General features: G+C 42.6%; 1 protein-coding gene across 3 annotated transcripts in view; it reads right to left on the bottom strand.

The window, feature by feature from the left end:
- Positions 1-14,472: 14,472 nt before the first annotated feature.
- The window catches only part of VASH2 (vasohibin 2), a 63,784-nt gene continuing 52,134 nt past the window's right edge, over positions 14,473-26,122 (bottom strand). For 2 of the 3 annotated variants that reach the window (XM_048490276.1, XM_048490529.1), the window contains 2 exons: positions 20,977-21,009; positions 14,473-16,968 (listed from right to left, as the gene is read on the bottom strand). In XM_048490276.1, coding sequence (XP_048346233.1) covers positions 16,896-16,968; positions 20,977-21,009 — 106 coding nt within the window. In that variant the 3' untranslated portion in view covers positions 14,473-16,895. The remainder of the gene's footprint in view (positions 16,969-20,976; positions 21,010-26,122) is intronic. The other variant, XM_048490360.1, reaches the window with a different exon arrangement.

Genomic DNA, 26,122 nt, shown 5'->3' with positions numbered 1-26,122 from the left:
GATATGTGGGCATTAGGAATTTCTCTCCCAGGCTGGCCCTAGACAAATCTGAAAGAGACTCTGACAGTTCTATTGTGAAGCTTCTGTTAAACAATACAAATGCCATGCTCTTGGAAAAAGTAGCAAAATTTCTTTTGCAAGTGACAGAACTTTCTAAGTAATATATACTTCTATATACAGTCTTTCTGTCTGCATTTTGAATGTACTCTTGATTTGTACTTCAGAAATGACTGGTAACGCTCTAAGGCCTATTTTAAATGCCTAATAAAGGTTGTTGGTTTTGAACCAGAGGCTTTTCAGCTCCTGACATCTTTCTCCCAGAAGCTGGTTTAAATACTGCTCTGCCTCCTTTTTGTTGTTAACTGCCAACTTGCCTTTTGGTCTCAAGTGAAAACCATCTCTTTGGTACATGTGTGGCTTGTCCCAGAAAGTTCTGTAGTGTCTAACAAATCTGAACCCTTCCTCATGGCATCATTTTCTCATCCACTCATTGAGACTCTTAATAAGTTTCTGTTTAGCTGACTGTGCACATGGACCAAGTAGCAATATTGACAGTACTACTTTGGAAGGCTGGGCCTCTAGCATACTGCCTAGTAACCTAAATGTATTTTCCAGGACCACACAAGTGCATTTCCTAATATCACTGATGCCAGTGTACACAAGGACTGCTAACTCCTCTCCCATGCTAGGTATAAGCCTATTAAGGCAGCACTTGATATCTGCATCCTTCACACTCATCAGACAAGTCACCCTGTGGTATATAGACGTGGAAATAATGTAAACTAGAATAAAATAAATTGGGCTACTTACTTACTTCTTTATAGGCCTTCAGTTTGTCATTATATCATTAATCCATATGCTCATAAGAACTAGCAATTTTTATTAGAAGCTGAGATTCTGGAATGTAACCATGTTTTGTTGCATTGCATAGACATGTGGTTTAAATAATGATGTAAATAACCAACAGAAGGTAGATTTGGATTATTAATGTATGATCTTAGTTTTACCATGGCACAAGTACAACCAGAAACCATTGCCACCCATGAAAATCTTCGTGATAAAATAACTGAAGTTACCTCACTAAATGACCAACATGTCTATCAAAATTACTTCTGAAGAAACTATTGCACATATTGTGCTATGCTCCCCAAACTGGATGCCCTGATATTGAGAAGGATGAATTTTGCAGCAGTTTGGATGCCTACTTGCAATCATTACCTTCAAATGAACATGTTATCCTCGGGGTTGATCTAAATAGCCATGTGGTAAAAGAATGACAAGGTAATGAACACTGCCATGGTGGACATGGACTTGGCATCCGAAATGGTGATGGATGCAGAATACTAGACTGTGCAGAAGCCCATGACCTAACCCATGACCTAGCTGTGACCAACATGTATTTTAAGAAGCAATTTACATAATTTGCACACATACTAGTGGCAACCATTCCACTCAAATTAATTACTAGGTGGTGTGACAAGAAGACAAAGAATACAAAGGTGATTTCTTATGACAATATAGCACCCTAGCATCAGCTTCTAGTATTAGACATTTATTTGAACCAGTTGAACCAGAAGAGAAAAATAACAACTGGACCAGCAAGGTTAAAATGGTAGAAAATTAGGGAGCATAGTCAGAACCTGGCTAATATTCTTGCCAACTTCAATGTGAACTCCAACCAGTGAGGAGAAACTATGTAGAACAAAGCAGTGCAGCAGATCTACCAAGCAGCAGAGACAACTGTGGGGAAAACAAAACCAGGAAGACAATATCGTGATAAGCAGATATGGTGGTGGAATAAGGAAGTACAACTTTCAATCAGGGAAAAGAAATGAGTTTTCTGACATGGCGAAAAACACACCTACATTCTGATTGGGAAAGTTATAGACTACTGAAATCAACAGCAAAACAGGCAGTACGCACAGCAAAGAACAATAATTTCCAACAGATACACGCAAAACTAGAAACTTCAGAAGGAGTCAACCTGGAATATCGACTTGCCAAACACGCCAACAACTGACACAAGATATTGGCCATGTCTTTCAAATCAAGGATGCTGATGGCAAGATGCTGAGCAAATCTGTGAACAGCCTTCAGCGCTGGTGTGACTATTTCTCTATCACAATGACGAATTCCCACATCACCAATAATGAGCTGTCCTTCGGCCCATTTCCACAAATAACAGCCTTGGAAGTGAAGGAATCCATCAAGAAAATGAAGAGTGGAAAGGCAACTGGCCCTGATGACATCCCAATCGAGATCTGGAAGATCCTTAGAGAAAATGGTGCCACATTTCTAGCATCACTTTTCAACGGTATTACTGCAGAGAACTTATGGAAGCTTGGACAACGAACACAGCTATACCCACTTGGAAAAAGAAAGGAGATGTCTGTGAATGCTCCAACTATTGACCAATCAGGTTACTTTGCCACGCCATGAAAATCTTTGAAAGGGTACTGGATCGGAGGCTCAGAAACCATGTAACAATCACATCCAACCAATGCGGTTTTGTTAAAGGAAGCGGAACCACCAATGCCATACATGCCACACAACTGTTAATGGAAAAATAAACCATTGCACATGACATGGCAAGCGCTCCAGTCCTCCTGAAGAGTATATTCGATGGGTACAACTACTGTACTGTAAAGCCACCTGTCAAGTTCAGTGTCCAGCCCAGTTTTCACCACCATTCACTATCACTGTTGGCGTTCACCAGGGCTCAGTACTTTCCCCTCTGATATTTATTCTCTGCATGGATACAATAACAGCTGATTTACAGATGCTTTATGCAGATGATGTGGCTCTTGCTAACCAATCACACACAGATCTTCAACAACAAACACATGAGTGGAACAATAGATTAGCTGGTTATAGAACAATACCTGGAATGTGGCCCTCAAACAGAAGGAACAATCCAAATTAGCAACCAGGACTTGAAGAAGACCACTCAATTTAAATATCTCGGATCCCTGGTCACAGCAGATGGGGATACCCTATCACAGTGGTGGCGAACCTTTGGCACTCCAGATGTTATGGACTACAATTCCCATCAGCCCCTGCCAGCAGGCCATGCTGGAAGGGGCTGATGGGAATTGTAGTCCATAACATCTGGAATGCCAAAGGTTCGCCACCACTGCCCTATCAGATGCTCCATCTAGAGTTAATACAGCATGGATGAAGTGGTGGCAAATCACAAGAGTCCTATGTGACAAAAGAATACCTGAACATCTTAAGGCAAAAGTGCACACCGCAGTTATCTGCCCTGAGGCCCTATATGGAACAGAATGTTGACCAACAACTTGGAAACGTGAACAAACTCTTCATGTGATGGAAATGAAGATGCTCCGGTGGATGGCCTGACTTTTCGATGGTGTTACCAACAAAGACATACGACAAAGACTTGGAATTACACCAATAACAAAGAATATGAGGGAAGCATGGCTCTGGTGGTACGGGCACATTATGTGCCAGGAGGAGACTTCTGTTGCAAAAGCAGCCCTAAACTTTGATTCTGGAGGCCACTGCCACGAGGAAGACCAAAGAAACTGTGGATGGACAGGCAGCATTGCTGAAGAAATGCATGCTGTCAACCTTACCCCTGAAAATGCCCAAAATCGAGCTATTTGGTGAAGAAAATTTCACTGCTAACCCCCTCAAGGGGAATATAGCCCAAGAACAAGAAGAAGACCTGATGTTCTATGTTGATAATGCTTGACTTCAAAAAGATAATTTCCTATGATTCTACAAGCAGGTGTTACAGAGAAGCACAGCAAATTAACTGTAAATGAGGTTGTGTGGGTAGCTAATGAAGCTTCTTTGTGATGTCCAAAGCTGCTCCATTATGGAAGCAATGGGTGGATGCGTAAAAACAGTATTATGCATTTTGTGACTGCCATCAACTTAACATTTGTCCGAAATTCTTATCCTTATTATATCTTGCAACTAAGAAGCGTTACTAATCTTTCTTTGTTCCTAGATATCCCATGCTGTTCCATTCCGTACGGAGGTTGGCCAGAGATTGGGTTGCCTGTTGGAGTCTGGCTCAAAGACACTTCCAGAATGGTCAAACATATAAGTGTATGAAGTGTTCTGAGCACTATTCTTTGGTTTGGTTCTCACACTTCAACCCTCAGGATTGCCGGGTAAGCTGGAAACTCCCTTTGTTCTGGAACGGACAGCCTCATAATCACATACAAAACTGTTCCATCCATCTCTGTCCTGCTAACATGAAATCTGAAGGTGATGAGCCAACTTCAAAGCGAAGGAGATGTAGTGACGATCGGGACATTAGCAGCAGTCCTAATGAACAATTGAGTACCTCTTTTCCAAACAAAACTTCACCGTCTCGTAATGAACCTCAACATGAAGAAGGAAGCCTTCAAAAACCAAAAGGTAATGGGACATTTTTACTGCCTTGATGAATTCTTCATAATATTAAAAACAGTGTGTATTATCCACCAGAATATAAAGAGCCAGTGTGAAAATAGTACTGCCAGTGTAGCACTGTAGGCAACCTTCCAGTGGATTTGCTCTCCCACCCACCCATGTTATTTGACCAGCAGGAAAATTGAGGGGGGGTGACAATCTTGTGATGTGAATGTCTTTTTTACATGAAAACTCTTACCAAAAATTAGTGGATTCCACTTAATACATGCAAGTTATACTTGCATATTGACCCTTAACACTTTTAACCAATGCAAATAGTTGTTTCTACCACCCTGGACATTCCACAGGTATATATACTCCACTTGCTTTACAACGGTCAGATCCTCTGAAGATGCCTGCCATAGATGCAGGCAAAATGGCAGGAGAAAATACTACTGGAACATGGCCATACAACCCAGAAAACCCACAGCATCCTGGTGATTCTGGCCATGAAAGCCGACAATACATCTTACCAATTTTTTTACCAGTTTTACCATAGAATTTGGGGAAAAGTCCAGAGCATCATCTCTCGTGCTGATGATACCTCTGGGTTTTTAGCCAACTCATTTTTTGGAACTTTTACTTATTTATTTTCTTCATGTATAGATTACCTTTTTCACTTAGGGCAGTTTACACAGAAACTGTGAACGCAAGCCTCCTCCGTTCAGGTTCCCATGCTGCCATGAAGTTCATTGTGTTACCATGCAGCTCTCTCCATCTCTTAGCTAACCAGTCTCACAGGATTATAGTCAGAATAAAATGGGGGCAACATGCACATCAACTCAGACTACTCTGAGGAAGTTGCAGTATTCAAAAGTTTCCCATCATTCCCTGACTTTACTGTCTATGGCAGTGATACCATGTGGCTGTGGCTCTTCTGATAACCATTTCCCATTGTGATAGCTGGCCTGTGTTTCAGGGAAGGGGGCAGGGCCCTTACCCAGTAGGCTTGTGATTGGCAGGTGCTTTCTGCCTTGAAACAGCTGGTATTGGAAGAACAGCTAAGTTGTGAACCTCGCTGAGTGCACCTGGCCTCATGCCAGGCAAGCAGTCAGATGTTGTTGTTTTTGGTTGGTGGTAATTACAAGTGTGGCTATCTACATGCTGCAGAGTGTGTACCACTGGTCTAGGGCCGTGGTGGTGAACCTATGGCCCTCCAGATGTTCATGGACTACAATTCCCAAGAGCCTCTGCCAGCATGGCCAATTAGCCATGCTGGCAGGGTCTGATGGGAATTGTAGTCCATGAACATCTGGAGGGCCATAGGTTCACCACCACTGGGCTAGGGTGAATTCAGTTTAGTCAGGTGCACACACTGAAATCCAAATCAGGTGTGATATAGGAAGACAAGGGACATGGATCTGCCAGCATGGAAAAAATGGCTTTATGAAACTTTGATGTTTCCTTTTTTATTTGCACTTTGTGTGTTCAAATAAAAGATGACAAGGGAAACTCATTTTTTAAAAATTGTAGCTTGGTGACAGCAGTTCCAGCCAGACTCACCAGATGGTGCCAGAATGTCATCTTGTTCTTTCAAGCAGATATGCTTCTTGGTCTGGGAGTTCTGAAGCTGGAGGAGTTTGCATTAATTAACTGATCTTGCCGCGTTTACAACCTGTTCCACACAGTTTATTTGCCCTGGGTTCAAAGCTGTTGAGAAGCAGGTCTCCTCCCCCCCCCTCCCCCCGGCACTGTGATTCATTCCCTGGTGGGTTTTCTCCCATCTTTCCTTAATTTGCTTTGCTGTGAAGTTTTCCAGAAGTTTGCAGCAAAGCCTGGATGGCTATAGTGTGGGAGGTTCCACCCACACAACAGCGATTTTCACTTCCCCTCAGTATCCATCCCCCCTCCACCACAGGGGGTTCTTTTTTGGAAGTTCTGATTGGTTTTGGAACAATATTCAATCATTAGAATTTTATAACAATCTGTGTTCGTTCTCTGGATTCTGAACTGATTAGAGGGAAAAGCCCTGAAAAAGCCTCACTGGTGTAGTGAGAAGTGGCCCCTACTGGGAAACGGAAAATATGGGAAACCAGGCCTGTTGGATAATGAGTATTATGCAGCTCAGTAGGCTAAACGTTAAATCAATGGCTGCTTAAACTAGGAAGGTATAAGGAGTTGCTCAGCACTCTGATTAAAGGAGGAGATCCTTGTTTTATCTCTCACCTGGGCAGTAGACTCTGGAGTAGATTTAGGCATGCCCCCCCCCCCTTTCTCTTGAAAGGTGTGTACATGGCTGAAATTCATTCCAAGCTGAATGCAGTTCTTGAACCGACCAGAAACTGTGATTGACTGCTCATGATTTTAGAATAGCACCATAATACTGTACATTCTGGTCCCAATGGCAGGTGCTTTGTTCTAGTTGTGATATATTTGCATTTACGTAACACTTGCTTATTTCATAATAACCCATGTATTTTTTAATATAAAGACATTTCTTGTTTTTTTCCACAGGAGCTGGACGTATTTTTGATGGAGGTCTGAAGCTTTTAAGTAGATTATCACTCGTAACAGAAAAAGATCTGTGGATGGTTAATGGACTGCCTAATGAAACTAATTCCTCTGACCACCTCCCTCTCCTAGCGAAGTTCATGCTAGAAGAATGACATGGAAATAAGTGACTGTCCTGTGGTTTATCCTCCTCCTTTTTTGTTTGATTCTACAGTGGCAGAAAAAACTGCAAACAGCATGTCTCCATAGATTTGTGTTTTGTATTTTTTTTAAAGCTTTTGTAAATTATTGGAGCAGTTCAGGTAAACAAATGACAATGTTACCTTTTTAATAATGGAAAAAATATTGTGCTGTATTTTTAAAAAATGTCACTGCTTTTCACAGAGGTGGTATAAAATGCTTTTTAAAATGTGATGACAAATTTGTAGTGTAATAGTAACCTTCTCTGTCCTTCCTATAGAGTATCCTGAAGTATTTTATAAGGTTTGTATTGGGTGTAAGATGCCTTTCTGTGTATCTTTTTTCCGAAAGACTGTGAGGATAAAATGAGAGAGGGAACTACATAAACTTGCCTAGCCGAAATAATAATAAAGCTTCATCGAGTCACAGCGGATTTGTGGCAACCTCTCAAAAAAGTCTGTCAGTCCTGCCTGAAGTGGAGCCAGCCTGCCTGCCAGACTTTATGCCACCAGGAAAACTGAGAGCATCACCTGGTGAGCTGGAGTTTGCAGCCAGAGGGAATGGTAATCCTTCCCACCTCAGTGGAAACATCTGTGAGGGCTGGGACCTGGTAGCTACTTCAGCCAAAACAGCAGCCCAAGGCAGTGGTGAAAGGGTGGCAGCATAAGGTAGATATAGCGATAGGGGTAGGCCATATTATAGACAGAGTGAGATGCGATGTTAGCTCTCTGTCTGACCTGCAGCCTATCCTGCAGCATATGGGTAGCAGGATGGGACTTAATAACCCTGCTCCGTCACTGGTGTTGATAAATGCCATCAATAATAAAACCTCTGTTCTCCGGGATTTTTTCAGTGAACAGCGGATGGACCTAACATGTGTCACGGAGACCTGGGTGATATTTGAAGGGGAAATTGTTGCCCTCAATGAGCTCATCCCCCCTCCCCAAGCTTCTTGGCAATCCACCAACCCCCTTCAATCACCGGTATAGAGTATTTAGGCCTCCATTGGGACTCGGAGGAGAGAGTAGCTATCTTGTTGGTGTACTGGTTGCCTAGTGTAGACTGACAGCCTGCCGTAGCTCCTGGAGATTATGTCGGAATGGGTATTGAGGTTTCCCAGACTTATTGCATTGGGGGACTTCAATATCCATATTGACTCGACCTCATCTTCAGTGGCCGTGGATCTAGTGTCATCCATGGCGAATATAGGTCTCTCAAATATCAAGGGCCCCACTCATCAAGGAGGCCACATTCTGGATTTGATCTTTGGGGCAGGTGTGGATGTGGTCCTATCCTCTATATATATAATGCCATGGTCCGACCACTTTGCTCTTAAAGCCTGGATTGGAATCTCAGTGCTCTCCACCCCCCACCCCCCCACCCCACTTAGGCGACAGGCGTATTTGGACCTGCCCACGGAGACTTATGGTCCCCATTCGGTTTCAGAACATCCTGCAGGAGTCACCACCTGCCAGCGACTCTCTTGAAGAGCTGATAGGGAGCTAGGAAACCAAGCTCTCTGAAGTGATCGAGATTGTTGCACCACGGCGTCCTTTCCATTCCTGGTCCAAATCTGCCCCTTGGTATACTGAAGAGCGGAGGAGGATTAAACAGGAACTGAGATGACCGGAACTAGTGTGGCAGCATACTCTCAATGAGGAATCAAGACATTCGTTTAGAATGCTTATGAAAGCCTACAAGAGTGCAATGAAGGAGGCAAAAAGAATTTTTTTTGCCACTACCATTGCTGCTGTGAGCTCATGCCCGGCACAATTGTTTAGGGTAATTCAGACAATTACGACCTTGAATATAAATCCCAAATACCAGGAATTAGCATTTAGCTGTGAGGCTTTTGTGAGCTTTTTCGCAGATAAAATCTCGTCTCTCTACCATGACCTTCCTGCTACATTTGATATAGTAAATGAACTAGAGGCCCGTTGCCTGTCTTCTGGTCCTTGTTTAGACCAATTCACACTGCTTGACCACACTGATGTCAACAGGATTCTGGCTGCTACTCGATCCACTACTTGTCCCCTTGACCCATGCTCATCTTGGCTTGTGAAGGCCAGTGAGGAAGTGCTACAGGACCCCCTGTTGAAAATTATCAACTTCTCCCTTGAGCAAGGAGTATTTCCAGGGCGGTTAAAAGATGCAGTAGTCTGCCCACTCTTAAAAAGACCATCTTTAGATCCTTTGGATCTGACCAATTACTGCCCAGTTTCGAATTTATCATTCCTGGGTAAAGTAATTAAGAAAGCAGTTGCAGAACAGCTACAGATTTTCCTGTATGACGCAAAGGCGTTGGATCCCTATCAGTCCGGTTTTCTTGCTGGTCATGGAACGGAAACTGATACTCCCCATTGTGGATGAGCTCTGGCTCCAATTGGATCGAGGTAGGACTGCACTGATGGTATTATTAGATCTTACCACAGCATTTGACATAGTAGACCATGAACTTCTGGTCTGCCGCCGAACCAACGCCGGAGATAGAGGGTCAGCCTTGCGCTGGATGACCTCTTTCCTCCAGGACCGGGGACTACAGGTGATATCTGGGAAGGATATATACAAGCAACATCCCATCAGGTGGGGAGTGCCACAGGGAGCCATCCTTTCCACAATGTTATTTAACATCTTCATGCTACCAGTTGGTACAGGGCTATGGTTTACAGTACCATCAGAATGCTGATGACACCCAACTCATCCCTACAATGGACCATCAACAGACTCCGCCCCTGTTGCTCTCCAGCATTGTTTAGAAGCTGCAGCTGGCTGGTTGAAAACAAGCAGACTGAACTTTAATCCAGCGAAGATGGAGATGCTGTGGCTGGGTCGGGGGGAGAGGCCGGGGAACTTCCAATGCCAGCCTTAGATGGTGAGGCCCTACATCTGGCCTCATCAGTGAAGAGACTTGGCATGATCTTGGACCTTGGCATGACCCTTTTGTTGGAGGACCAGGTCACGAGAACAGCCCAGACTGCGTTTTTTCCACCTTCGCCAGGCTAGGCAGTTGGCCCCCTACCTCTCCCAATCCGACCTCACTGCAGTCATCCAAGCAACAGTCACCTCCAGGCTAGATTACTGCAACTCACACTATGCTGGCCTACCTTTGTCACTGATTCAGAAATTAAAACTCATCCAAAATGCAACTGCGAGGTTGCTTTCAGGAGCAGCCAGCAGAGATCATATGACACAAGTATCTTTACAGCCCTGGCCCCTGCCAGTGGAACATGCTACCGAGTAACATCAGGGCCCTGCGGAGCCTGACCCAATTCCGCAGGGCCTGTAAAACGAAGCACCCGGTTCCATTTTCCATCAAGTCTTTCCATCAAGCCAGCTGGATGTTTCCTGATTATGATATCTCCTCTGAGCCTCCCATGGGAGAAACAATATGTCTCACCATCTGGGGTTTTTAGTTGGATTGTTTTAAATGGCTTTATGATTTGTTTTTATTGATTGTTATTTATAGGAATTTTATGTATGATTTTAGGCTTCATGCCATTGCAAGTCCCCTGAGCCCTTTGCGGGTAGGGTGGGGTATAAATATAAAAATAAAATAATTAATAAATGGGGGTTTCAAGGCAAGAAATGAGCAGAGGTGGTTTGCCTTTGCCGCCTTCTCATAGCAATTTGAGCTTTGGTGGTTTCACATCCAATTACTAATCATGGCTGATCTTGCAAAACTGAACCGAGGCATCTTGTGGTCATCAGGTTTTGTGCTGGGACTTGACTCTCCATTTCCACAATTTAAACCCTGTACTGTCTGGTGCTGGCCATGTTATTCATTTGGCCTTTACAGTGTTTCCCCAAAATGTCTGGCTTAGTCTTCTCACAGGGTTGCTCCCCACTTTCCTGAGAGAAGTTATGTTTCTTGCAGGTAGAAATGTGAAAGATGCAACTTTATCTGGCATGACAATATATTAATCAGAAAAAAAACCTCTCATTTAAAAAAAAATATGTCCATGAGCATTATGTTGGGGCCCCTTGGTGTAGATTATGCTATGAGTCCTGTAGGTTTTATTGACATTCAAATAGGGTGTTTCTTTAAGGGGAGCTAAGACCATATTTGAACACAAAAGTAATACACCTGAAATCATAGACACAGAGTTGGAAGGGACTTCCTGGGTCATCTAGTCCAACCCCCTGCACAAAGCAGGAAATTCATAGCTACCTATCCCCTACACACCCCCAGTGACCCCTTCTGGGCATGGAATAAGGATCACTGGGGGTATGAGGGGGTAGTTCTGAATTTCTTGCATTGTGCAGGAGATTGGCCATGCTGGAAGGGGCTGATGGGAATTGTAGTCTATAACATCTGGAGTGCCAAAGGTTCGCCACCATGGGCCTAGAATGATCAGGAGGTCTCTTCTAATTTAATGTGTCTGTGATTCTATAAAGTCACTTATATAAGTATAAGTAGCTAAAAAAATCACACCACATGCCCTGCATTTTTGCAGGTGAACAGATGAAAGGCTATAAGTTACCCTAGTTTTATGTATTGTCGAAGGCTTTCACAGCCGGAATCACTGGGGTGCTGTGTGGTTTCCGGGCTGTATGGCCATGTTCTAGCAGCATTCTCTCCTGACGTTTCACCTGCATCTGTGACTGGCATCCAAATCCTCTGAAGATTAATCTGATGAAGCTATTCCAAAACATAGGTGTACTGGATTGAAATAGCTTTTCCACTTTTCATTTTCCCTTTCACAAACAAATAGTTCTGCCCAGTCAATCAAACATGCTGGTACATATTGTTTGGATGGGCTAAAAGTATTTGAGATATCAAAATGTAGATATGAAAATATGGCAGCCTAAACTTAAAAAATAGGAATGGTAACCAAATTCTGCATCAAAACAATTGGATTGTGTAATCTAAAAGGTGAAGTTTTTGTATGAATCTGTATGCAATTTTTATTCTTCAAATCAGCTAATATTTCTGATTCCCCCTCCTAAGGTTGGTGGATGTGCTGCTAGAGTCCATGCCTTCTCAGCTGTGGCACAAGTACCTATTAAATGGATGGGACCAATGCCAGGGCATGGTACATGTGTGTAAAACCTATCAGTAAGAAGTTTATCTGTTGAATGTGCCTTTGTAAGGAAAAACAGTAACAAGGGTCCTGTTTATTTCATGTATCATATGTTAATAACAGGAATAAGATTTTATTTATTTTTGGTATAATTGTATTTAGATGTCCTGACCTGGACAGCCCAGGCTAGTGCGATCTTGCTGGATTTCGGAAGCTAAATATGGTCAGTTCTGGCAAGTAATTGGATGGGACACCACAAAGGAAAACCAGGGTTGCTACACAGAGGCAGCTAACAATAAACCAGTTCTGAACATTTCTTGCCTTGAAAACTGTATGGGGCACCATAAGTCAGCAAAAAACAAAACTAGGGTACTGTGTGGTTTCCAGGCTGCCATATTTTCATATCTACATTTTGATATCTCAAAATACTTTTAGCCCATCCAAACAATATGTACCGGCATGTTTGATTGACTGGGCAGAACTATTTGTTTGTGAAAGGGAAAATGAAAAGTGGAAAAGCTATTTCAATCCAGTACACCTATGTTTTGGAATAGCTTCATCAGATTAATAAGTATTTGTCCACTAAGGTAAATGGCATGACAATAGTAAACAGTCACAAATCTGTAAACAAAGCATGATTGTAGACTTGTCTCATTTGACTAATAACCAATTTGATAGGTTGGGTGGGGGAATCATATGGCTGATGGGCATCTTATCTGGCCATATTGATGTGTACAATGATTTTTACCCAGCATAGATTAATGAGTATGTTCAGCAACTGCTTTTATGGGAGGGTTCACCTGAAGAACTAGCTGAACAAGTCACCCAGGGCTTTCTCAATTCTCCAAAATAGATTGCTGGCAAGTCCTGCCCATAGCTGCTTTTCAGACTAGTTGAAGAACTTAAATCTTGTCAGTCTTACTAGCGGAAATGGCTGCGGTGTTATCTTCTCATCATACTGTTTTCTGCTACCCTACATTCTGCGTGTGGAAGAAATGTTGTGAGGCTTCCTAGCTTCATCAGGCCATCTGCTGTCAGCCTGTCTTCAGCACTTTCCCACTCCACGCTCCTTTCTCTGATTCTTGTTTTTTTTATGATTATGCCAGTATGAACCAAGTAATATCACAAGGCAGTGGCGTGTTTGCCCAGGGACATTGGGTAACCCATGTCCCAGGGCGCAACTAATCTGATCACATGGGGGGCGCAAAATCAGCTTGCCACATGACCAGATGCCTTCCTCGGCTCCTCTTCCCACTCAGCATCCAGGACATGAGAAAACTTGAGCCCTGGCTGCTGGCCAGGAAAGAGGGGATGCCCTGGGCTCCACTTCCCATCCAGCAGGCAGGACGTGAGAGAAACTGGCATCTCATGGCGCCTCGGCTGCTGGGCAGGGAACAGAGGCTGCCCTCAGCTCCTCTTCCTGCCCAGAAACTGCACATGAAAGAAACTGGCACCCCTGCTGCTGGGAAGGGAAGAAGGTGGGACGTGAGAGAAATTGTCTGGCAACCCAGCTGCTGGGCAGGGAAGAGGGGCTGCCCTCGGCTCCTCTTCCCGCCCAGCAACCGGACATGAGAGAAACTGGTGCCCCTGCTGCTGGGAAGGGAAGAGGGTGGGATGTGAGAGAATCTGCCTGGCACCTCGGCTGCTAGGCAGGGAAGAGGGACTGCCCTGGGTTCCCCACCCAGCAGCCAGGAAGTGAGAGAAACTGGTGCCTCATCTGCTGGGTAGCGAAGAGGGGTGTAGTCCAACTTGCGCGTAAGCGGAGCTCCAGGTGGGGGGCCCCATGTCCTCTGTCACAAAGTAACGCATGGCATGTGAACAAACCTCTCATTTATTGGTAGATGAGCTCTGCCTGGGTTGTAGTTTTCAGCAGCAGCCATGTACATCCTGTCACATTTTGGTTGCATATTCATCCATATTGAGTAGCTTCCAAAACATAGTCACAGAGGTATACACGAAAGAGTCATAGATTTAAGGACAATACAGTGGTGTTTTAAGACTTCTTTAAAGGCTTTTTGCAGAACAAGGATAGGGGGAAATGCCCAAATTCAGGGAGCAAATCATGGGCACAGAAAATGGTTCCTGTATATGTATCCTTAGCGGAATGAGGAATTGTGTATGCAGATGGGTGCAATCACTGCAGTGCTTTCTGCAGTTCAGCTCTTGGGATTGCATGCACATATCCCTCTTTAAAAAGAAGTAATTTGCTGAACATCAGTTAGGAAGGGATGGATAAATTCTCTCTTCTTGTATAACTACTGTAAGAAGCACATGATTGCTATTTAAAGAGAGTTCCACAATTCTGTGCAATGTGCGTGTCTGGCACTGGATTGGATCCAGTTAGCTTGCTATAACAAACATTAATCATAGCACTTTTTAAAAAAGCAAATGGATATTAAAAAAGACTTCCAAGATATTTTATTAAAGTTCCATGCTGCACATGAACATACAAATGAGAAAAGTAAAAGCATGCATGTTTCTTAACTAGAACAGAACAGTACTTTGACAAACTGATAACAAAATAGAAACCTGGAAAGTGAAATCACAGTTGTTTTTTAAAGATTTAAAAAGTTGCAAGTCTGTGTTGCAACAGAACAGGAACATAAGGAAAAAGCAATGCCGGGATATAAAATAAACCACCCATCTTAGAAAAGTTTTATTAGGCTACGTAAGGAATTTCAGAAAAGAAGAAAATGCTGTGTTAAATTTTCCTGCGCAAATCCTATTCATTTCAAAAATAACTAGCGTAAGAGAAGTTAATGATGGATTGTGCTCAAAATGTTTCTGATATATTAGAGATGTATATTATGGTTAAACAATCCAACTATTACTTGGATTTCACCACAGGTTAACTAACTGTGATGGGAGGGGACATGTATGTCAACCTTCAGTGGTTGCAAAACATTTATTTATTTTTAAAGACCTATCCTCGCTTCAGGTTTCCAATAGGAAGTTGTACTTTGATAGAACATACCTACATATCCTAAACAAGGGCATTTTTTAAAGCCTCTCCTCTTCACCACAGGGCCCCCGAACCCTCCTTCCCTGTTCTCCCTTCTGCTGACCCACAGCTTCATGCACTGTGCTGAGGAGACAGCAACAGACCTGACCATTACTCTAACCAAGAGGTCCATGGTAGATGTAACACTGCTTTGTTGCATGTAGCTCAGAGTCCGTTGTGTTACAGGAGCATCAAGCTACAGGAATCTGGTGGCCCACTGTCCCCCAAACTACTGAGCAGGCTACTTCTCTTCTACAAAAGTGAGGTTTTATTGCTGTGTTTTCAGATATGCTTCCTTAACTAAGGAGTAACCCTTTTATTTATTCTTATTTGACCATAATCCACATAAAGGGCCACTTCTCCAAACACATTAGCCATCATTTCATGCAGAATGTCTGATCTTAATATAAGATGACAAGACATCTTCACTTTGGAGTATCAATCCTTTCGAACGCATTAAAAAAAATACAGGCATATAAACACAGGAAGAAAAGTACATTCTTTAGGGAAGCCCATAGATTCTGACATTATTTGTAAGAACGTTCAATGCACACGATTTGACTATTATTACAGTGTTTATCTGTACAAAACAATGGTCTCTGATCCAAAGTGTCACCACACATATATTAAAATGTACATGTAGAGGTCCCTATTTTTTCTACATTGGAGAATGTCCCACAGGCATAATGGGGAATTCCCATTGCTTATGCAGAACACTCCTCAACTCAGAAAAGATAATGAGGCAGCAGTTGAATGCGTAGAGCTCCATATGAACGAGAACTCACATACACACATTGGAGCTATTGGACTGTTCCACTTGTGCTTAAAAACTGTAACCTGTAAAGGTTAAAAGCCTGTGACAAATTATTTTAAAAACTAGTGATAAGAAAGAAAAGCATAGTCAGTTAATTACTTTTTTTTAGTGGACAGTTCACTGTATCTCTAACATAAACATGTCAGTGCTTTTAAGAAAACACTTGCATATAATACACCTTCAGTTTCTTCATACACGTGCACATAGAATAGTAAGGCGGAATGGGTGGGTCAGAGAGGGTGCAGGTAAGCCTCTGCTATCAGAAAAGCAGGGAGCACAGTACAAATTCATTACAAAATTAAAATACTGTCAGTTTTGCATATCTATTGTAAAGATTCTTGAGGTAATACTTATGCTTTGAAAAAAACGCACACAACCTCAACTGCCTTTTTATTGCTGAATGTCACATTAATAAGGGACTCGAGACACAGCCTGCTAGCTACATATCTCTTGTTAATTGCCCTTGAAATGAACAGGACTTTTGCAAATTCCATTAATTTCTAATGGGATTTTCACGAAAGAAGTTCCCTTCATACTGTGCCATTGACTTGCAACCTGCTGCCCCCCTCCCAGCACTTTTTGAACAATACTGAGGCATATACTTTCATTGTCGCCATTCCTAAATCCTACAGACATTACACAATGTTCTAAGCCAATGACAAATAGCCATTTATAGAAACAATGATTTCAACCCAAACAAAACCAAGCCACACCACATTACCACCCCCTTTTAACTGGATAGAAATTAATAACATTATCAGAGGTGAAGAGAATTTTTAATTTCCCTTTTTCTTGATTCCACTTCATGGATTTAAAAAATAATAATAGTAATATCACCATCAACTTCTAGGATTCCTAGTTTCTAGTCAAAAACTTAAATAAAATCCTTACATCTATCATAAATAGTTGCAACCCCTTCCCTCCCTCATTCATGTCCACAGATCACAGAGTAAAGTGCGGTAAGAAGCACCCTGGAAGCCATCTTGTTTGGCCTCTGTTTCTGTCAAATGCGTAGCTGGTAGCCTACTTCATTCAGTGTTGAGAAGTCACCCACCTTCTTATCCACTATAGCTGGCCTAGGATCAGGAAGAGAAAAGAACATAAAGTTAAATTATTCCTCAGAATTAAACTACTGCCAACAACATGCTAAAGCTGTACAGTACATCTATGATTTCTTGCCAAGTTAGTCAGTAATGTGATGCTGTTACTAATACATAAACCTTCTCAAGGGGTTGCAATCAACTGCCAAAGTGTACGAACAACATAGTCATCAGAGTGATTGTAGTCTTGAGGTGTTACTAAATGGATGAAATAAGGATACACTAATAATGTAAAAGCAGTTCAAGAACTAATCCAAAGATGATCTATGGCTAGTGAGACAGATTATATCAGATCCTAAATCTAGAAAAGAAACCTTTTTGTTCACTGTTAGGTTCAGATTGGGATTCCAGGAATAACAATTGACTAGCCATTCCCTATTGGCTGAGGAATAAAGGCTTAATGTAAAAGTATGTTTTTTCTGCCCTTTAACATCATACAGCCTAAAAATTCTACTCATCATATAATCAAGAAAGCACCCCTCAGAAGTATGAGCACCAGATGTTTGGTGGGGAGGAGAAATAAAGACTGTTTCAACATGATCACATGCTCAACAGAAACTGGCCCTAAAAAAATCCTACATTTCAGTGAAAGTGCTCTGGAAAACAAAAGGGAAAATGAAGGGAAAACATTTCCAGAACCAAATGGAGGAAAAGTGTGCAGAATTTAAAGGGGGGAAAGTAGCATTTGGTATCAAGATATATAGTAGACATGAGCAGAAAATGCAATTGATTCTTGCTTCAACTCAAGTGCCAACTCTGATATATGTTCTAGAATTACCAGGGGTATAGGAACCATGGAGCATTAGTAACCCCACCACTCTCACACTGTGCGTCTATGTGTGTGCACACATTCTGGCCATTATCTTTCTTCTACAACCTGGACCTGGCAAATGTTCCCCTTCCATACAGCTATCAAATGCAAAGGAGTTTCCATCAGGAAAGGAGGTAAGAATCCTAAGTGAAAGCTCTGTGACTTCTCTTTTCTGTAGAGGCATTTGACATCAAAATCTATATCTTTGCTCTTGGTGAACATTTAAAGCATCAATAGGGTCACAAAATCTCCTGATATCCAGATCCTGAGAAAGCTGGTACATGAAATGGGCTCTAGAGATACCTTGTAGAGTTGGGCAGTTTACACCAGGTCAGGGATGAAAGGATGAAATGGAACGTGCAGAAAAAAGCTCTCACCACATGCTTTGCTGACTGCTTTTGATTTAAAAAATGGCAAACACCCGCCCTCTTAGGCTGCCTAGGAATTGACAATTTTCTGTTCTTAACTCCTGCACCTGCTGTATAATATATACAGGCAAATCCACCACCTGCAATCTCAATGATGAAACTGAACATGAATGAAGGCAGCCTTTAACAGCTTATGATGGGATGGTGGTGAAGGGCTCATCCACAGGCCTTGATTCTTGAGAAGGTTTCTATTTTTCATCTGTGAAGTCCTGGAAAGGAGCTGACATTAAAGGCTGCCAGCCAAATTACAATTAAGAAAAAAAAATCTCAAACATGCATTCCTTGTTAGATCTGAAGAAAACCATCATAAGCTGAAGCACACTTTACAACTGCACTCACAACATATGATTTGCAAAAACTGCAGATACTATCAAACGTAAAGATAATTTTAAGTGCCATTTTTCAGATAGTTGCAGCTGCAGGCTGTTGTTACTTCCAGTTCTCAAGACTAATGTCAGAAGAATGTAGCTGAATTTCATAACCATGAAATCAGGAATTCAAAATTATGCCAAACTCTGAAACAAACCATTATATTCCCTAAACTAGAAAAGAATCTGAGCCATAATTTGAAAGTCTCAGTTGACCAACTCAGATTAGGACAAAAGAACACATTTTTAAAAGGCATCCCAAATAGGAACATTGGTTCATCTGACAAATATCAAAAAATAAAGGCTGTTTGTGATAAATATGAAAAGATGCAGTGGAGGCCAGCATCTGCTCCTGTTGCTCCCCCACCATCACTGAAATTCAAAAGTACACCGTCTCTGAACATGAAGACTTCTTTTAGGCATCAAGGCTAAAAGCCACTCCTGGGCTGATCCACCAGGAATAATATTTAAATATCAATTAGAATATTCAGAGCACCACACATTATCTCAACAGACCATACAACAACCCTAACAGATGGGGTCAGTGACCATCACTAGTTCCTGCTATGAGTTTCTGACTATGGAAAGGCATGTCCAGCATCAGAAGAGAGCAAGGGATGATTTTCACCATTTCCCCCTCCCATGGCAGATCCCCTCACTGTCCTTTATACTGTCTCTGATAGTCAGCTGACCCCGAGGAACAAAATTTCAAAGGCTCAAACGGCTGCAGCAGGAGAGGGAAGCACAGAAGTACCTGTCCAAGAGTGGATCTTGTTGAATACCAGCCAATATTATTAACTTCACATTGCAAGGGAGTGCTGAGGTACAGTAGCTTGCCTAAGGTTATTGAGCTTCCAAGATTTGAATTCCTCATGCACAACTGAGCTACAATAGCTCAGCAACTTGATCTATAGGGTATTCATGGTAAGTTTGCTCCACATTAATTTACACTATTTTCCAGACAGCATAATCAAGATGCTAGGTTTGTTTCAAATGTAAATTGCTCTGAGCTTGTTCCGTCTCTCATGACACCATTTCATACATGTCGTATAATGAAGAACATTTCAGGATATATCTGTATTTGTGATATTTTGGGCTGTTAGCATTCTAGTCTTTCACCACTGCATTTGGCTTGTATTTTAATGAAGAATGCTATAAACAGAAGCCAGTACATTTAGGACATTTGTACTAGAAATAAACAGCCACAAACATTCAGTAAGACAGAAGCACAAGAAAGGGTTAGGAATCCAGTTCAACAACAATTCTAAACTAACTTGTCAACAAGAGAATTGAGGTAATCCAATCTTCAATTTTTTCTGCTTCTAGCTGATAGGTTTAACGGCACCAAACCTCAAGGAGCCCAAGTTGCTATACTAAAAACAGGGAGAATGCCTACGACCTCAGAGAGTCATAAAGCTGCAGAGATGAAGAAGTGAAAAGCCAGGAAAGGCACTAGCAGTTGACATGGAGGATCACTTGTGCTAGGACAAACCTGGATATGTTCTGCATTGCAAAGAATGTTCCTACCTGTTGCTAGGATAATTTGAATGTAAAAGCCTTCAGAAGGAGAACCAGTTCCCAAGGCCCCAGTCAAGTTTTGTTAGAGGTTTACAGTCATATAAAAAAACCCGGATGATGCCAGTTTTTTACACTCTTCATTGGCTGCCGATCGAGTTCCGGATCACATTCAAAGGATTGGTGTTAACTTTTAAGGCTGTGAGCGGTCTTTGATCCCCATATTGCCCCGTCAGGCCCCTCCGCTCATTGGAGGAGAACCTACTGAAGATCCCTGGCCCGAAGGAGGTTCGGCTGGCCTCCACAAGAGCCAGGGCTTTCTCAGCCCTGGCCCCTACCTGGTGGAATAAGCTCCCCAATGAGATCACAGCCCTGCAGGACTTGAATGAGTTCCGCAGGGCATGTAAGACGGAGCTTTTCCACCAGGCATTTCCACCTGGCCAGCCAACCTAACTACTGACTACTATCATGATTGGCCTCCAGTGGGCGCTATGGGGGGAGGGAATGGATGAATTCGCCATCTAAATTGCTTTTACTGTTTTATTAGGATGTTGTTTTATTGTTGTTTCATTATGGTTAACTTCGTTGTTTTTCACTGCCCTGAGCCCTTATGGGGAGGGCGGGGTATAAATATGAAAAAAAAATCTTTTGGAAAATTTGAAGATTTAAAACAGAAAACTAAAATGTTGAGAAAAACTTAAATATATGCAATACTATTTTTATCCAGCCTAAACTTACTTTAATACATTAAGTATGAAATGCATTAAGCATGACCTCATTACCATAGTAAAGGGTTCTATTTGGTATCTTTCTAATACATAAATAATGTTTCAAATTAATAACACAATAATTGCTAATATACCATGTTAGAGATGGAACTTCAAGCGGCTGCACCCTAAGATAAATGAGAAAAAAAACAAAATAAGATGAAAACAGAAACCATCAACAGCACAAAATTTGTTACCTGTGCTTATGATTTTTTTAAAGCCCTCCGGGGATGGGGCGGTATAAAAATCCAATAAAATAAATAAATAAATAAATAAATAAAGTATGTCTGTCTCATCTCCATGATGCAGAAACAGAAGACACTCAGGTTAGAGTTAGGGGTAGTGAGGGCATTGTACCCATGTGAGACATCACTTCCACCATAGGATTGTCTGAATCCTAGAGTATCACCCTATTGGAATTATGTCACTTCCAGTTTTGTACAGGAATAGTTGTTGTGTATCAGTATGACTGTCCTTGCCACCCACATTCTCCCTGATAACCCTGGTAGGGTTGCCAGCCTCAAAGTGGATCTGGGATTCTCATGGAATTACAACTGATCTTCAGACTATAGATATCTATTTCTCTGAAGGAAATGATAGAGAGTATACTGTATGGCATCTCATCCCCATGGAGCTCCCTCTGAGTAATTGCAGCCTCTGTTGGCCTTGTGTTCTCTTGGCTGGCTCTGTCAGGACTTGGGCATTCTTGGAAGATCTCAGGTGCCCAGGGGGTTGAGTAGGCATGACTGACTGCTAGTAAGAAAGAGCAGCTGCCAGAAAAAATGTTTCCTCTGCCCTAATTGATAGCTGATTGGGAGCAGCTTGGAGGAGGGAGTTGCCGTGCAGCCTGTGAGTGGCAGACTGCAATGGTCTGGGAATTTGATGTAGACATAACAACAGTGGTAGATGCAAGAGGGACCTGCAGCAGAGGTAAGGAACATGTATATGAGAAAGTATTGCTCTCTTGAACCTGCTCTTGTTTGGAAGATACTTATGAAGCTCAGACAATTTACCCCATCTGTAGATTAGTTATTTACCCCTGCCTTTTCGTTGTATAGGGAGTTGAGTAGTGAGCATTAGTAAACATTAGCAAAAGTTCAGGAATAAATTTGAGCAATATCAAAAAATTCAGGAAAATTTTGATTCAGCTTGATTCGGCTATAAAATTATCAGTATGGCTAATTAGCTGAATTCCCAATTCGATATACCTGAAAATATTTGGGTAAACTGAAAAATTCAGGTTTGTTAGCATTTTTGGCATTTTTAAAAATTAGATGCACCTGAATCACCAGGGGCAGCCATTGCTGCCGGGGTGAGCAACGCAGCAAAATAAGGGGTATGCATGGCCTGGCGGCATGCTGCAGAACGGCGAGAACCAGCAAGGCGTGGCCCACCCACCCTCCCTTTAAACTAGGGTTGGTGGGATTTTTTGGGTCCTTACTGTCGCAGTCCTGGCGGGTTTGCAATGGTGTCGCACATCTGGGGAGAGAACGAGCCTTCCGGCTGGGGCTCCCAGGCTTGCGCCCTGTGGTAGGGCTGGGGGGTGGGGCGGGCAGGCTGGCAGGCCGGGCAGGCCGGGCCGCTGCCCGACACCCTAGGGAGTGGGGTTGGGTTGGGCCTGACGAAGGCTGACCATGGGTTTAGCCCGGTGCCCTGACACCCCAGCAAGCACGGGAGGAAGTAGCGGGCTGTGGGGCGCCTTGGTGACTGTGGGGCTCAACCCGGTTGCCCGTCTCCTCAGCATGGGCGGGAAGTGTGGAAGCAAAGCGAGCAGGAGTGTTATCTCTGGGGGGCTTCCCCTTCCAGCCAGTTTCCCATGTTATTGGAAGGATGTGATGTGCTGCACCTCGTTTGCGCCCAGCTCCTGATGTAAAATAGTTCTTGTTGATATGTTTGATGTTTAATAAAAGGGCTGCGGCCCATTCCTTTCCAGCCTGTCGTTGTGGTGTGATTATTGAGCGAAGGGGGTCTCACCATCTGCAGCATTGTTTTTCCTTTTTCGGCTGGTAGGGGGCACATTTTCCAATGGGAGCCAATATGACTCCTTTGAGGGTCCATAAAATTGCACCCCATGAACCAAACTTTACAAAACCTAGGTGATATCATCAGGAGGGTCTCCTGAAAATATCCCGAAATTCTGTTGCTGCTAGCTTTAAAAAGGCACCCCTGACAGGCACTCCGAGAAATTTCCCCAGATTTTCCCTTTGAACTGAGCTGGCTCCATTGCAGTCAATGGAGAATTTCTGGGTGTGTGTAAGCTGGCCAGGGTTCACTAAACCTGGGTGCTCTTGCCAGGAGTGTCTCCTAAAGCCTCCCTGAAAGTGTGATACCTCTACCTTGAAAAATGTGCACCCTGCTTACACCTCTGATTTCAATTCCCCCCACCTTCAGTAGAGATTAAAGGAGAGAACGGATCTTAAAGATCTCTGCTGAAGACCTAAAGATCTTTGCTGAAAGGGGGGAAAGTAGTTACTTTCCCCCCCCCCTTCCTTTTCACCAGAGATTAAAAGAGAGCAGGGATCTTAAAGAACTAAGTTCCTTTAAATTCCCCGCCTAACCAATCACTCTAATTTAGACAAACATCACGGCATGGATGGGAAGTTTAAAAGGGAACCACTGGACTTCCTTTAAACAACGTTGAGTGTTGTTGTTTCTGCATGGATTGGGGGGGTTGAAGTGTACAAAACTCCCTTTAAATCCCCCACCCCACCCACATCGAAACAACAACAAAGGGAGCCCTTTAACACACACCCCTGAATCCATTTGAATGCCTGAATCACGGTTCAGGTTTGGGCATTCAAATGGATTCAAATACAAATGGATTCGAATCACCAAATGAGACCTGGGCCCTGTAGGACTTATTGCAGTTCCAGAGGGCCTGTAAGACTGTATAGCAAGGTCTATGACTGAGGACAGCGACAGGACAGCGAGTTATCCATTGTTCCATCTCTTTCCTTCTGACAGTCACCCAAAGTGGTATTACATGGCACTATTGTATATTCTGTACATTTTAAATTGTGAAGTATGTTTAAATTGTGTTTTTTATGATGTAAGTCACTCGAAGCCAACTTGTTCAGAAACAGCAGGTTTGTAAATAGAAAAAACAAACAAATAAATAAAACTAATCTCCAAGAATTACAACTGATTTCCAGATCCTGGAAGCAACAACAGCTTTGGGGGTAGACGATATGTCATTCCACCCTGCTAAGGTCCCTCCTCTCCCCAAATCCAATCCTTCCCAGGCTCCAACCTGAAATCTCCAGGAATTTCCCAGCCCTGAGTTGGCAATCCTAGGAGTAGTAATGGGTCTCTTTTTTCTGGATCTTTCAAGTTTCTTTCAGCCCCACTCTTGTTAAATTGATTCTTAAATTGTCATAGGCTAACATAATGAAAACTCTAATTCCAGATTTCCACAATGTAATTTTTACCATGGATGGAAAGACAGGCTTTGGTTTCTACACCAGGAGTAACTGCCTCCTTGCTCTGAAACTTCAGTAATCTTAAGTGTCTTCCTAGGCACACCTCCCACACTCAGCCAGCCCCTCTTGCCACTGTTCAGATAGAAGATAGACAAAAAATGAGTAGCAAATGAGGAGTAAGGGCCAATGTCCCAATGTCCTGACATCACTTTCAGAATCACTCCCATGCTCTAACATTGATCCAAAACTCTATGGTTAAACCACAGAGTTTTGGTCAATTGCTAGAGCATTCCTGACAATGTACTGCACACCACCATGTGATTTTATGTCACTGATCAGCCCCCACCCCCCAGACATGAGTCCCTACTGGGCTTGAATTTAGCTGTTCTACTACACACCAATAAGGTTACCCTCTGAAACTACCTCCATACAAATGCCTTTGTCATTTCTACCAAATCTGAATGGAAGGAGTTATGCAGTCAGATATGGAAGATTAGTCAATTTAAAACTCAAAATCCAGATAGTCTTTGAAGCAAATAATAATCACATTTATTAAGAGTTCTACTGCTCCATAATCCAAAACTAGTAATGGCAAAACTACTATTTTTTAGTATAAAATAAATTTAGTTTATCCAGTAAAATCCTGGAATGTCATAGTAAGGAGAGAGGTACAAGGGCCTCTACCTTAACTACAAAGCTTTTATCTGATCTGCCCTCCAAGCTCATGGTAACTTGATCTGATCCATGTTCCTTTTTATTTTAACCTTATAACTATCCTGTGAGATAAGCTAGCCAGAGTGAAAGTGAGTAGCCTATGGTCATGCTCTAACCATTATACCACTATATCTCAGTTGTCGGACAATACACATCAGATTCATCTCTCTCCCCAACACCACCATTTGCTGGTAGATTTGGTCAATTAGACGGATATAAATTCTGGAAGTGACTCTTGTAATCTGAGGATCAAAACAAGTGAGATAGCAAATGTCTGTACACCCTTAAATGGTAAATTATACCTGTTTGTGGATCAAATTTAGACTTAAGGTGATGCATGGAGGGAAGAGGGGTCATTCTGCTTAGTGAAAATGCTCTTCTACTCCATGAATTGTTATTAGCACAGTCAAAACACTGTGGGAAGGAATGATTTTGATTAACAAAACTATAAGAGTGCTAGAGGATTAAACCAGTGGTGGGATTCAAATAATTTAACAACTGGTTATTTACAAGCATCATTTTAACAACCGGACCAGTTCTGCCGAAGTGGTGCAAACCTGCTGAATCCCACCACTGGATTAAACCCCCTCTCCTCACATTACTTCAGTTCAAATCAGGGCCATGAGCTCCCACAATTTACCTTTTAAAGATTAATAGAATTCCAAGATCTTAATTATGTCAGTTGTGGTATAACCACTGACAAAAAGCACTGGCTAATCACAGCTTGCCACTTGAAAGGTAAAGGCTCCCCTATGGTGAATGCCAAGTCTTTGATTCGGACCTTTCTAAATAAATTATTCAGCCCAAGTAAGGGTGGGTGAAGTGCTGAAAGCCTGTTTCCCATTCTGACACTGTATAGGATTACCATTTCTGGGTTGTGAAAAACTTGGAGATCGGGGGAGTGCAACTTGGTGAGGGACAGGTTTGGAGAGGGGTAGGATCTCAGTGGGATCTAAAGCCAGAGAACCAACTCTCTAAATCAGTCATTTTCTCCAGGGAATGTGATCTCTGGAGATCAATTCTAATTCCTGGAGATCTCCAGACCCCACCTGGAGATGGAAAGCCTACCTTCTAATGACCTCAAATTGCCAGAATGCTGAGGTGAAGA

Source organism: Sphaerodactylus townsendi, linkage group LG01 (genome assembly GCF_021028975.2).
Source record: "Sphaerodactylus townsendi isolate TG3544 linkage group LG01, MPM_Stown_v2.3, whole genome shotgun sequence".
Lineage (NCBI taxonomy): Eukaryota > Metazoa > Chordata > Lepidosauria > Squamata > Sphaerodactylidae > Sphaerodactylus > Sphaerodactylus townsendi.
This window is presented reverse-complemented; position numbering and strand designations above follow the sequence as displayed.